At 40.1% G+C, this 14,669-nt stretch overlaps 1 protein-coding gene across 1 annotated transcript in view; it reads left to right on the plus strand.

Annotated features, from left to right (window-relative positions):
* The window catches only part of med13a (mediator complex subunit 13a), an 88,245-nt gene that overhangs the window by 36,730 nt on the left and 36,846 nt on the right, over positions 1 to 14,669 (plus strand). Inside the window, exon 4 of the mRNA XM_017433594.3 lies at positions 12,498 to 12,643. Coding sequence (XP_017289083.1) covers positions 12,498 to 12,643 — 146 coding nt within the window. The remainder of the gene's footprint in view (positions 1 to 12,497; positions 12,644 to 14,669) is intronic.

Below are 14,669 nucleotides of genomic sequence, written 5' to 3' on the forward strand. Positions count from 1 at the left end.
CCCCCCCGATTTTGCTTATACTTTGTCAGTCACTGTAGCAACAGGAACTCTTGGGAGTCGGGACCATGTGACCTGCCGCTCTGCATATATCATGTTGCTGGAGAGAGCCTGTCCAAAAGATAAATATGGCTCTTAAAGGAAAATCGCAATGTTTATCATTTATACGATTTGCAGCCTAACTGCTACACAGCTGTGGATTATTAATGTTATTTATTCCTGCAAATGTTTTAAAGCAAATTCCTCACTACCAATAATTTCAGAAACACTGCAATTTGTACAATCCCCTTTTTTCTGACATTATCTGCAAATTTAAACTGTCAGCTAAAGTGCACCCCATATTATTTACACTGCATGTGGTTAAATATTATCTAAACATTAGGTTGCTACATGAGGAAAGAAACAAGTCGTTAGTTTCTGTAGATAAATTATTCTGGCTTTGTGGCACCGGCTGCCATGAGAAAGAGATTAGGAATATTGTCAACAGCGAGAATAAAAATTCTATGTGGAAACTTCTAGCACCTTGTGAGAGTCAATATTTTCCACCCCTGAATGCCTTCCTCATTTCCTCTAATACCAGCAAGAGACCCCGGGAGCACAAAGTTAACAGGCATTATTGTGTTTTTATGTATTGTAGCTCTGAGGAAACCCATTTTGGTGTCCGCAGTGAAATCTGTGGGCAGCAGCAGGGACAGATTTTTTTTTTTTTTGCTTTCAAAGGTTGTGGCACACCACAGGGCAAAGTAAACATCTGAAAAAGTCATCATATTTAATCCATCAGGTGTCACTCCCTCATTCTGTACTCCTCCCTTCCTTTCTGTCCTTTTCTAAGAAACTGTGATTCCTGTGGTAGCGCCTTTTAATCTAGAGGTTCAGACAGATGGATGATTTAAAGCTAATCCCTTTTTGTGTGTTTTCAGTCTGTTCACTTTGTCCCTGTGGACTTCTGCGTTGCATTCTTAAGTAGCCTGAAGTCTGAGAAACTTGGAAACTCAGGTGCAAGAAAATATCTGTTGCAGGTTTCAGTTTCGTTTGCAGCTCTGGCCAAAAAATGCAAAACTCATTTGACTGTTGCAGGCAGCGCTGCGTCAGCATCAAGTTGAATATCTCATAACTTGTTCTGCTCCTCTACAGACAAACGGTTACACTTCTTCATGTAGTATTTATAGTCGGTGATCAGAAACCATTATAAAAGTACGGTAGATAAATGGAATGGGAAACGGGCTGTACTTAGATAGCGCCTTTTCTAGCCAACCAGGCCACTCAAAGCGCTTTACAACACAATTTGTGCCCTCATTTACCCATCCACACACACACATTCGTACAGCACTCTACCTTATATAGAAGAGGTGGGTGTTGTTTTTCTGTGCTGTACAAAAACTTGTTTGTGTCTATAGAAACATGAACAGGATTATCTGTCAGTTTAACTTGTGGAATGTTATTTTTAGAGATTGCGTACTCATAGTTCCTGTGTTGTACACAGTGTATTAACAGGCTGTTTATCTCAGTGGCTACAGAGCACATCATACACCACAGCCAGTGCCCCATTTCAGCTGTTAAAGCTGGACCCTTACTTTATTTTTACTCGCAAAGCTCAGCGAAATTTGGCACTGTAGTTTTGTAAGTGTTGCTAATAGCCGCACCCAAAACAACGCGACTTAATCTCTGAGCTAATATTGTTAGCATTAAAAAAAAGCTTATTTCTAAACTGCATTCATAGTCCCTTTCACAAAATGCTTCAAGCCGGGCCTGAGATGTGATTTATGAAAGGACTTAGATTGGCTTGGGAGTTGAAGTCAACCTGCCACCGTTATGCCTTTGAGACGCCAAGTGAGGTTGTGATAAAAGCCTTAACAGTCGGCGTGTGTAAGAAGAACCGCGCTTTGTAGCCAGAGGGGGTGATTTAATGACAGATGTTCAGCTGAGAGGGGTCTCGCTGCAGAGAATGTAATTAATGGAGCTCAAAGACTGTAAATATAGGTAGACCTTGGAATGAAACCCTGAAGGTGAAGAAGGAACAGGACCGACGTGCTTGTCAGCTGGTAGAAATCCCGCCCCCTGTGTGTAAACAAGCAAGAATTTTCTCCTGTTAAAACGAAAGCGTACACGTGTGTGTGTGTGTGTGGGGCAGTTAGCCTGTTGGTATAATATGTCTACGATGGAGCTCCACAGTTGACAGGAAACACTGTATCTCCACAGTTGGTGCAAATGGCCGTAATAGAGATAACGCTCCACTGCAGTGGACATTAGCGAGATTCAGGCTGGAAGACACTTATTTGTGGAGGGTGTGTATGGGTAGTTGAAATCCTTAAAAAAATGCTTTTGAAGATTTAAAAAAAATGCTGGAATTTTTAATAAAGAGCTTGAAAATGCTTGAAATGGGAATAGATTTTGTTTCATCAGACAGCGCTGTCCAACCCATTCGTTTTTCTGTCTGTTAGCAAAATATCTCATGAACTATTGAATAGATTTAATAGAATCCCTCATAAAGTAGCTTTTGGAGTCAATCCAATTCAAGGTATCTGTAATTCTGTTAATTTAACAAGATATTGAGCCACAATTTGGTGTGGTAGTAGCGGAGAGTCATCCCCAAATGGTGTGCTAAGAAGTTGTTATATATTTGGGTGGGTGATATGCGTTCCTTTTAGAAATGCTTGTTTCATATATTTTAGATTGTTTAAAGGAGAATAAAATCAATTTATTTGAAACATCATTTCCTGTGTACTGGTAATATATGTGTAAATCATTACCTCTGTGAGGTGCTGGAGAGTTACGAAAGTCACCTTGAAAATATTTGGAAGTGCTTGAATTTGGATTTGGAGAAGTTGTAAGAACCTGTCTGCGTATTATGTGAAGGTGAGAATATCAACTTAAGAAGTGTCTAAACCTGTTTGGCCATGAACCTTTTAACTTCACAGTGAATACTAAATTTCCCTCCTCATTCATTCTCCTTCGACTTTTGATCCTTTCTCACAGACGCTGTGGAGGAAAAATAAACAAACAATAAAACAAACTTGATCAGAACATTTTAGCTGCTTTTCTGTATAGCAAGTGTCAGAGCTAGTTTTCAGAATTTTAAAACAATAATGGTGTTTGAGAGTTTAATAAAACAGGGCAATGGACTGACATAATTGCTCATTTCTTTACAACTACACAACTTGTATTGTGCATATAATTATTAAAGACCGAAACGACATTACTCGTTTATCGTGTTTTATTTTTTTGCTGTAAACTGCGAGGCATTAATTTGGATAGATGGCATAGCTTGTGAAGTAAGTAATTCACACTACAGTAGTACGCTAGTTCTTTCTCAGAAGGGAACAAATGCTGCGTCAGAGTTGTGATTCAGTAACAAAGTGAATCTGTGAATATGCAAATGAGGTTAACAAAAAATTAGTTTTTTTTTTTTTTAAGAAGAGTGAAGGTATCAGCCTGAGACAGAGACTTGTTGACTGACAGCGGGTGATATTCGTGTGTGATGCAGCCCAAAAGGGGAAGCCACCTGAAACCTGACCCCCGCTGTCAGGGTCAGAATTATCTTCATTCAGCTCCGGCTGCATCTGGGTGCAGTTTTGACCCGACGGCGGTGGATCGAATTTCTCCTCTTTTCATATGGACACGGCTTTCTATTTCTACCCATTTCTCTTTCCGAGTTTTAATCTGACATTTATAAAAAATAATATAAAAAAACCGCGCAGCCTCCTCTCTATTTGTGGTAAGGGGGAAATCAATTCAAAGTAATAGTTCTGCACGTGTGAAAGAGCAGGAACTTGAGAGTTTTAGCGGAGTGTTTATTCCAGCATCCAGTCTCCTGTAGAAACCACACGCTGGAGCTTTAGTCGGTGTGTGTCTTTGCTCCATGTGTGTGTCACTTTGGCAGCCGACAGTGCTGTTGTCTCCCAGTGGTCAGGTGGCTAGACAGTAGGAGAGATTATATATCACCCTGGAAATGTGTTCTCTGATTCACTGCTGTTTATCAAACTCTCCTTTTTCACCTTTTATTATTTGTTTCTCTCTTGAGCAAAATATCTCAAATTGTTTTAATGTAGTTTCATCATTTTCTCCCATTAAAGATTGATAAGATATTAGCAATAATACACACATTGCCCCTTTGCTCCTTTCCAAAAAAACCGCTTCACTGATTCCTTAGTAAGTCTCTTTCCTGCCAGGGTTTGTAGTAAAAGTAATTTCTCCGCGGTCATGCTGTGTCTATTACTGTAAAGAAACATTGTTTGGTAACGTGTTGCCAGAAAGCGTGGCCATGCCAGCACGTCCTGTCACTGTAGCAGCACATGATCAGTCAAAACACGTTTCCATGCCTCGGATCACAATAACAAGCTGCCACCAGTGGCAGATATTTATGTACAAGGCAAATTAGAAACGACTGCTGTAAACTGAAGCAAAATAGTCTGTGATGGAGGGGTCTCTTTTCCTCCGAGGATGTGTACGTCAGCTGAACGGAAGGTCAGTTCTCAGAGCGCCGGCAGCCAAGCCCAACAAATATCTGAGGAATGTTACAGCTTTGCAGCTACTTTCCTTTTTTTTTTTTTTTTTGTANTAGTTCTGTGTATCTTCCTTCCTCCATAGAGGTCTAAAGTTGGGGTCAGCTTCAGAAATGCAGCATCGAGTCGCATGCGATCCACAATGTTAGATAAAGTCCTCTCCAGATATTTATATAGAACATTTAAATCGAAGTTAGATCTTTTTTGACCATTTTAGCACCAGCGCCTGGCGTTTTTTTTTTTTTTTTTTTTTCATTTTTCAGAAGTGGTGACAAAACCAGAGCAAGAATGCTTTGAAGTAACAACAGAAAACTTTCCTTTAGACGACCGAAACGTCATGTCATATGCGAGGGCATGATTGTCATCAGTAAGCACACTTAGTAAACAGGATCAATTCATGCAACAAAAGTGGATAAACAGCAAAATATATAATTCAGTGAAAGTGTGGCTAATGCAGAAAATGCGCCAGGAGCTCCATAATCTTGTGATGGAAAGAATTACAGGGACGTTATTTATTACAATCCAGGAAGCAAAATAAAACAATCTGAATGATGTCCCTTTAGGTTTACATGGCAACTGCTTTTGTTACCATTTGCTGTAACAAAATGCCACAAATGTGTCTGCTGGCAAGCCTAGATTCAGAAAACATAGAATTTAATGAGATGGTGTCGCTCGCATACTAATTGTTTCATTCGGGAAGAAAAGCCTTGTTTCCTTGCACTGTTGTTGCACTATTGTCGTTTGTTCGCACAGTAAATTATTCTTGTTTAAAAACGAGATGAAGCGTTGAGGTCGTAGGATCAGTTTTGGGACGGTCTCTGCGTTGAATGCAGTAGGATGTCGCAAGATTTTAAGAACTGATAAGAATGTCAACGACAAAAAATGCAAATTGCAGCTGTAATAAAGTGCTACATAGCAGATCATTTCCATGGGCGGAGGCTGTTAGCCCCACTTGACCCCACCTCCTCCACCACTCTGGTCCTCCCCTCTGCCACCACACAGGTCACTGCCGGTCTCAGCCGATGTCCCCATAATTTCTTCCACGTACGTGGCTCTGCTTCAAATCTTCACTGGATCTCCTTCTTGCCTCCAAGCTGCAACCCCCCCCCCCCACCACCCCCACCTGCCCCNCCCCCCCCCCCCCCCCCCCCCCCCGTTTGTACTCAATAGATTGAGGGGACGCTTCGGACGATCGGCGCGAACAAGTGCCGCGTGTGACAGGAAGGAGAGGATAAACGAGAGCAGATCAGAGAGCAGCCCCAGCCATTTTCCAGTTAATAGACGAAGAGCAGAGAAGAGAGGAGTGGGAGGATAGGAGGCGACAGAAGAAAGATGATTAAACGATCTCGTGGCTGTTTTCTCAGGCTGTGACAGCACCCTTTCTCCTTTTTTTTTTTTACCCCTCTCTTTCAAAATGACAAGACACCCAGAGAGGCACAGGAGAATCTCAAGTGAGAACCCACAAATCTGGTTAACGAACATCATGTTCTGACAAGCTGTTCTGAAGGCTTTTTAACTCACTAACTTAGAAGTGAAGCTGCCAGCTGTATTTTTTTTTTTTTGCCTCATACTGAAGATGATGCACGCTACTAATGTAATAACTCTACAAAAAAGGAAGAAAGAAAACATGAAATGTGTATCATTTCTGTGTCCATCAGCTCGTGCTACAGACAGGTTGAGATTTTAATTGCAGACTTTCGCAGTCTGCTGTTCTGCACGCAGCTTGGATTTGGCCTTTTTTTTTTTTTTTGAAGTGCAAACAGTGTCTCGCTGCAGGGAATATGACATTCTGAAATCCCTGAGAACCTGAGTTTGGAAGCAGATGCAACAGACACATTGTGAATAAGCATCCCCAGGGAGGACCTGGAGGCCCTTTTGGCAAGACGTAAAATTTTTAAATAAAGCAAGTCAAGTTCTGCTTTGAATTTGAACGGGAGGCAGAAGGTGGGTAATCGTGTTTCTGTGCAAGACAGCTGTGGGACATTGGGACACAACCCACCCCCCCAAATACCACCTTTAAATTTAGCAAACTCAGAGACAATTAACCTACAGCACATGGCGGATATAAAGTTAATTGAGATCTGTTTTAGGACTTCAGAGTAAATGCTTCATATCGGCATCTTCTGAAAGCAAACCTTTTGTTCCTTTAACAGACAGAATCATACCAAGTGTTGTTGTGACTGAGTTATAGAGATCTGAACCAGATTTTTTGCAAACAGATGCCTGTAAAATCCTGCCCTTTTGGCCTTTCACTAACCAGCTTCGTCTAAAAGCAGATGCTCCTGATGGCTGTTGCTACTTTTTGACAGGACATTGGATCCGCTCTGGGCTTAAGTGAGGTGTCAATCAAAAGACAAATATGTTAGCTATATTTTGAAGTCAGACTATCCCTTTAAGGTAGTGTCTCGATGGGCTTCGACTGCTGGCGGTTAGTTGGTGAACGGCCTAGAATACGACTTTCAAAACTGAAGATTTGTATATTTTCTTGCAATTTTGAGTCAAGATTGATTCGCCAACAAGTCTCCTACAGTTGCAACCCAGTGAGATAGTACCTTTTTACCTAGTATGTTTGAAAAGAAACCAGCCTTATAGTAGAGCAAATGTAAAATATTAAGCACAGCTACCAGAATGTTTAAAATGCAGCAGCAGTTTATACAAACATACTGAAGATTTTATTTTACCAATTTTTTTTTTTTCCCGAAAGTTTGTATTGTCAAGCTTCTTGATTCAACACTCTCCCTTAAATCTGTTGTTCAGTCTCTGACAAAATCCACATTTTCTGATTTTTGTCTGTCACCTTGTGACTTCACATCCACCCGTCTCGACAGGCTCAGTAGAGTTGTATTCGGAGGAGCCAGCAGGGCTCTTTGACAGGCTGCAACACATCCAAAGCTTTGCCGCCAGGATTCGAACTCTCACTACATCTCGGCAGCATCTCTCCAACTTCTATTCCCCTTAGCTTGCTCCCAGTCAAGTTTCACATTCATTATGAAATTCTGCTTTTTCATGCAGCACCTTTTTACTTCATTCACCCTCACATCCTGTTCTGGCTCCGCAAGTCTTTTTGACTCTGGCCTGCTTTCCTAGTTTGTTTTTATTTAGTCCTCAGTTTGAAGCATCTTTTGTTTCCTAAACAAGCTGCATAAATTTACCCAAAATCAAACCTACTATTAAAATCATCTATAAACTTTTATTAATAAAAATCAAAGTTTTTTGCCAGAAAAAATATCAGTTCATTACCACAAAACCTTTTAGGTGATGAGCTTTAATCTCTGTTTTAGTTGTTGGCAGGGATTTTCTTCAGCGATCACTGTAACATTAAAAACTTTGCATCAGTCAAGCTGTAAGAATCTGAGATATCCAAACTGCATGTTCACCAGTTCCCACACAACACCTCTGTATTTTTAAGGGTGAGTGGATTTAATGACACTATATTTTTCACAATTAAAATGAAGTAGCTGCTGAGGTTAAGAAGTTCAAAAAACTTTATTGTGTGTGTTTTTTTTTTACCTCGTCTTTCTTGTTATAATTCTTAGTCTAATCAGCAGTTTAATGTAGCTTTATAAGTATACAATAAGTTTACTGCCTGGCTTATAGCTCTTAGGAAAGTGATAAAATACTCATTAATCAGCGCTGTGGTTTCCCAGTATCCACACTTGATCCGCTTGTCTGTTCTCAGCTATCACACACACTTGCCCACCATGCTTGGCAGCTGCTCCGTTCGTGTGCATGTTTCCCACATGCCGCGGTACGCCAACTCGTGTTTGCAGCCGCAGCATCAGGTTGTAGTGGTTTGCCGAAGAGCGGCGCGCGTTTCGGCGTTCGCGCGGGTCCCGGTTTTGTGGCGAGGACAGCGAGCGCTCCTGTGCACACAAACACACCGACAGATCCGATAGGACTGTACTTTGTCCCAGCACAAGCTTGGCTAAATCCCACTCCCTTCGTGTGTGTGTGTGTGTGTGTGTGTCAGTCAGCGATTGAGGCAGCAGGTGAGGAGATGTCAGGTGCTGTTGTTGATGCCCTGCTAACTTGGCTGGAAACTGAGCACATGCCTGTTGACATTTGAGCTAACCCTCTTCATGATACAGTCAAATATTTAGCATGGCCTGCTTTTAGGATCACAAAAAGAAATTACTGGAAGAGTTTAGGTTTATAATCAGTGTTGGATAACATTATTTTTAAGTCATTTTCCTAGAGACAAGCTTAAGAATATTTAAATGTCAACAGCTGGTGTGTCAGATAATCTTCTTAACTTCCCATCTGACACTGAGGTTTAAATCTGCATGATTACATTTGTAAAGAGGTCGATTTCAGTTTGGTGGAAGGCTGCGTGTTTATGAGAGCTGGACTGTACTTCTGCCTGCTGAGCCACAGATGGCAGCCCTCTACCCCGAACCCCACAAGCTCGCTTGAACGTGTAGCCTCAGAGTGTGTGGCGTCAGACTTTGTTTGCACCTGAGCCGGGGACTGCTGAACTGTTTTTGTTGATGTCTGCACATTCTTTTTTTTTTTTTTTATCTCCGTGCTCACAGTTGCTCGCTAGTCTTAAGGTTATCTTCCCCTTTTTGTTTGTCCCATGTGTCTAAACAAACCAAAGAATGAGGTGTTGATCAGCAGCACGGACGCAAAATCTTTTTTTTTTAACTTCCTGAAAAAATAACATCATTTAACATCAGGCAGTGGTGAAACATTTGCCATTCTGTTCACTTCTGTTCACGTCTTTTCCTACTATTTTGTGACCCTCCACCACCAATAACTCCCTTGGGACACACACTCCAGTCAAAGTAGTATGATTTACTACATTTGCTTTTTTTCCAGCATGTGGAAGACTTCCTTAGATGTCTTTTTTTTTCTACATTCACACCAATGTTTTCAATTTAAAGCTGGTTTAAAAAAATATATTAAGTATGTCATATATTTGTTTTAGGGATTTAAATAGAGACCAAATTTGTTTTGAGTCATTCCTTTTACACCTTTTATAAATCCTAAATAAAATCCCAACTAAGTGGGGTTTCAGCCTGCTATTGATTAGCTCATTCCAGTAATCAGTTTTAGGAGCTGATTTGACCTTCCACCAGCCGTAGCTGTCAGTTTAACCACAGAAAACATGAGAAGTTCTCCACTAGCTCTCTGCTTTGCTCTGCTCTTTTGCTAATGAGAGCGTAAAGAATGGGTGTAATTCGCCAGCCTGGGTGTCAGAACAGAGCTCAACATAAGTGCAACCATTTTTTTTTCTTGAATTATTTGTACAGTAATTATTACTTGCATTTGCTGGCAAGTTCTGTACTGTGGAGGCTGGCTGTAATAGCAGTGAAAACACTTTCAAGCTCGAGTTCACAAATGCAGCAGAGCCTGCTAAAGAAATGAGTGAATTTTGATTAAATAATACAATTAAATATAGATGTCTTGGATTCAGACAATAATAACCCGCAGCTTAGAAGAAAAGCGAGGTTATTCGGCTTTAAAGACTTCACAGCTCTAACACTATAATATGCAGGGTGGCTGGCACACTTAAAAGTTGTAAAGGTCAAGTCATGAATTCTATTATTCCGCTGTCAGAAAACTAATAATAAGTTAGCCGTAGCTTCTGATGGAAATGCACTTAAACAAAGGGTTTAGCCAATGGTGTGTTTAACTAAATTTCAGTGTATCAGCTGGGAAATATCATCATCATAGAAGAAGCCATGTTAAATAGCCATGTGCTTAATTCTAGTGTTGCGTACTCTAACAGAGTACGTGGCAACATTTTAGTGACGTAAATATCAACTGGCTTATTCAATTTTGGCCCATGGGCCGTGGAGGTGTTAGTGGTGGCAATTTAATGAAAATTTGAAAACACTACTTTATTTTTTGAGATTTAAGATATTTTTCATGTGTTTATTAGTTTAACGCAATCTAAAATCAACAAAGATGAAAGAAACGAGTCAATTTATTTAATTTAATCTTTTAATTGACCAATTTCCTTAGTCTTGTGGCTTATTTATATTGAACGGCACATAATGTAAGACCATGAATCTTCTTCGCTCTTAATAAAGGCTGTATTTATCCTGCTGGTTCTGCCTTGAATGAAATAATTGCAAATAAAAAAGTCTGTATCTTAATATCAGGTCGCTGCTTTCGGTGCTTCAGTTTGTGTATTATTGATATCAAACATATAAACATCTCTTTGTCAACAACTTTTCATTCGTTTATTTACTTATTTCAAATTCTCCTCTTTCACATTTGTAATACTTAACATTCAACATGTTTAATATGTTCAGATATTTTTCTCATGTAATGCAGAGTGATTCACAGCCAAAACCTTTTATTTAAAATTAAAACCAAGGAAAATGATTTGAGGTAACTAAAGTAAGAGCATGTTAAATGCCTTCTGTGAGGCATCATGAAAATGGATATAGATAAGTAAAACTGGCATAACTTAGTTCAGAAGTCTTTTAAACAAGATGACTCATTGCTACTCATGAAAAAGCCTGATCTGTTCAAAATAAATGTTGTGTAGAAACCCCTAACACTGAAATACAGATGTTTAATTAATGAGGGTCTTTTAACACAAATCACATCATAACAGGCTTTACAGCAACAAGATTTATTCACAAGCATTATTATTATTATTATTATTAGTAATTTGTTTTCTGCAACAAATGCAGGCAAATTGCTGAACTGCAGATAAGTAATAAAACTTATATTCCTGGTTGAAAAGCATCATTATGAGTTTTAATTTTTGTCCGTTTGTTCCTTTAACGCTCTCAGCTTTAAAATGTTTTATTTTAATAGTCATTTGTCAAACATTCATCCATCCTTTGTTTTACTTTATCAGCCAAAGCTTGTTAGAGGCTTGGCTCTCCTCGAGCTGACAGTAGGTGAGAGGTGAGGAACAAGAGCCCCATTTTGAATTTTTTTTTTTTCAAAGCTTTCTTTGTCATCCGTCCCTGTTTACCATGCTCTCCCTCTCTGCTCCTCTTTAATCCTCTGCAGAGTAGGTGTGTCCGAGCACCACAGTTGGGGAGAAAAGACTGATATTTGCTTAATCAAATCCCCAGGGAGGGCAACCCTCCTTGATCCACTCTCAAATTTACTGCATCCGCTATTGTTTAGTCGTTTGTCACTTGCGCCGTCTCCTGCCTTTGCCTGTGAGTGTGTGTGCATGTATGCTGGCAGAGAGAGAGGGAAACCTGCAGACAATGTGCTGCGTTTGGCCCCTGCTGCTCTCCATCCTCCCTGCTCGTCCTTGATTTCCCTCTGTAGTTTGTCTTAGTTTGCTGCTGAGGTCAGACTGGCACAGGCAGGCGTTGTCGCAAGTAAAGGAGCTGTTGTCTTTGTGTGTGTGTGTATGAGGTAGTGCTTTGTTGCTGAGCTTATTGGCTGGAATGCCAGGGTTAGTCAGGGCTTGCCCCTTTGTTTTACACACAGAGCCACACAAGGAGCAGCCAGCAGCACACATGCTCTCAACAATGCTCCCAACCACCTGGAAAGCATTGTTTTACTGACTGTATGTATGCTGTAAGTACAGCACAACCCTTTGGGTCATCCACTAAGAGCACAATTTCATTATTGTCTATTGTATTGACGGAATAAAAGGCCCAGTTATCAGAAATATTTGACACAGGCAAAAGACAAATTGTTAAATCAGATTAGCAGCTTATTCTTTTCCGCTCTGTTATCTATTTCTGGTGTCATCGTCCCATTCTAGTCTTTGTCACGTTGAAGCAGAATATCATGATAATACATTGTACCCCTTTGACAAAAAAGACACATTTCAAAAACCAGATTTCCTCTCTACCTTCCCTTCCTCTTAGTTTTCTTTATCTGTGAGCAGGTACATGAACTCTGCAGTCTGATCTGCTGCGTTTTCCTTATTTTGGATGCTTCCGTCACTCCTCTCTCTAGCTCCTCTTCCGTTTGTGTCATTCATTGTGTGATATTGCATCATTAATGCATATTAACGTATAGATGACCTCTTGGAAACTGCTCACACTCATCTTTTTCTCCCCCTCACAGCGAGCACCTGTCCTGCGCCTTCACCTTCTTCTTACACGGAGAGAGTAACGTGTGCACCAGCGTGGAGATCAACCAACACCAGCCCATCTACCATCTAACAGAGGAGCACCTCGCTCTGGCCCAGCAGGCGACCAGCCCGTTTCAAGGTGGGTCTGCACTTCATGTTTGACAGCAGCAGCGAATTTACATATTGTGTTCGGTTTGGGACTGAATAACATTTATCTGAAAGTCTGATCAGCATATAAAGGAGTGAGCGTCACTCTTTCTGTGTCACTTCGGTTTAATCTTTGTGTGAAATGTCCGACAGTTATGATTTGATTCTTCGTTGTTCTTAAGATCAAGCTCTTATCAGTTGGGTTTGGATTATTGCATGTAGCAGATGGCAACCCACCTGATTTTTAAGGAAGTAGCTTGGGTTGCCTTTAATGCATTGTGACATCTTTGGACTTTCCCACGTCATTACAGAACCAAACAGGGCACTGATCAAATGAGACTAACCATGCTGTTCTACATTTGTTTGTTAGATGATACTGACAGGTCCATAGTTACAGACATCCTCTTAATTTTCTTGCTTCTGTTTTACCTTTTTTATTTCTAGCATGTTGTTGTCATTTTCGGGTATCATGGCAGTCAGTGGTTAGAGTTTTCGCCTCACCCCAAGAATGTCAACATGTTAAACATGAAAATACAGTCATAAAACACATATAAAAAAACTAAAACATGAGCCAAGATAATCTAAATAATACCTTTTTGCTCTAGCTTTAAAGAAAACATCCTGCCTCTTGTGATTTTGTATATTACTGCTATTTTTACATTTTCTAACAATTATGGAAAAAATGTGCTGTTAGCAATCGTCTTAAAATATTATTGGATTATGGGAAATCATCTTAAGACCCCACACTTGCTGTTTCACAACCCCAACCTTGGGATCAAATAGGGAGAAATATTCACTTTTTTTTTAAATATCAAATATTAAAGGCCTATGCTAAGTGTAGTGCCCCCCCCCCCTTCCCCTTTTTTTCTTCAATGAAATATATTAGCCATCTGCACAAGCTGTGTTGGCTGCTGTTGCCAAGATAATGGACGTATAATCTTCTGTCAGGCTGTCTTTCATTACAGGATGGCCTGCAGCCAGTTTTGGGGGGGGGGCGGGGAGAACCTGCAGCCAACTTGAGCCAAACTCTGTAACTCAAAACAATTGGCTGCTTGAATTTCCACACAGCCGTTCTAATATAATGACTCTGATATGTTCTTACGCGTTTGGCGTACTTCTTGAATTCTACCTAACTCTCGATGTGTTCAGAGAGGTTCAAAATGTCTATCTGTAGTTTTGTTTGTGATCAGTTGTTTGTCAAGATAACTATAAGGCTGGATGATGTTTTGTTTGTTTTTGTAAGGTTTTTCTTGTGGCTTGTAGATTTTGGTCTAAAACATTTTAATAATATTTTAATGGAATCATGAAATCGGTCAAACCAAATAAGAGAAAGAAATAGATTCTGCCTTGCTTCTAAAAGACACCATAATCTCGTGATGGAATGCTGTTTTGGTTAGTAATAACCAGTCGGCTGTTTGGTTGTTTTATTTTCTGTTGCAAATAATTATGTGCTGTTCCGTGTTCCCAATATTAATTGTTTTGTTATCATACAAGTGGTTAACGATGAGTTGGAAGGCTTGGATAGTAAGTATGTGGTTTGGAACAGTAAATAATTTATTCTTAAATGCTTTATTTGTAATAAAGTCCTGCGGCACTTGTTTTAACACATCACTGGTGCATTAGTATCTGAAAATCTGAAATCAAGCTGCAAAATAAAGTATGTATACTATCAAGGTTAAGGAGACTGCTTGCCCTGCCTGTTCATAAAGCAACAAAGAGATTCTCCTGTTTTTAATCGAAAAGGAGCCCCAACCCCAATGGCTTCTAAGGCTTATATTTTGTAGCATTTAAAACACTCGTGTTTGAGTTTGCCATTGTTTCAATGTATTATAGGTTGTACTGATGTCATAATCGAAAGGGCCCTGACCTCAGAGAACTACAGTAGTACAGAGAAAATGTTTCCGTTTGCCCCCGAGTTGAACCCATGCACAGCGAAAGTCATGAAGACAAAACTGAAGACATCAACACAAAGGCACACCAAGAAGTGAAGATCAGAAAGGTTAGAAGGTGAGAAATCA

Source organism: Kryptolebias marmoratus, linkage group LG13 (genome assembly GCF_001649575.2).
Source record: "Kryptolebias marmoratus isolate JLee-2015 linkage group LG13, ASM164957v2, whole genome shotgun sequence".
In the NCBI taxonomy this organism is placed as follows: domain Eukaryota; kingdom Metazoa; phylum Chordata; class Actinopteri; order Cyprinodontiformes; family Rivulidae; genus Kryptolebias; species Kryptolebias marmoratus.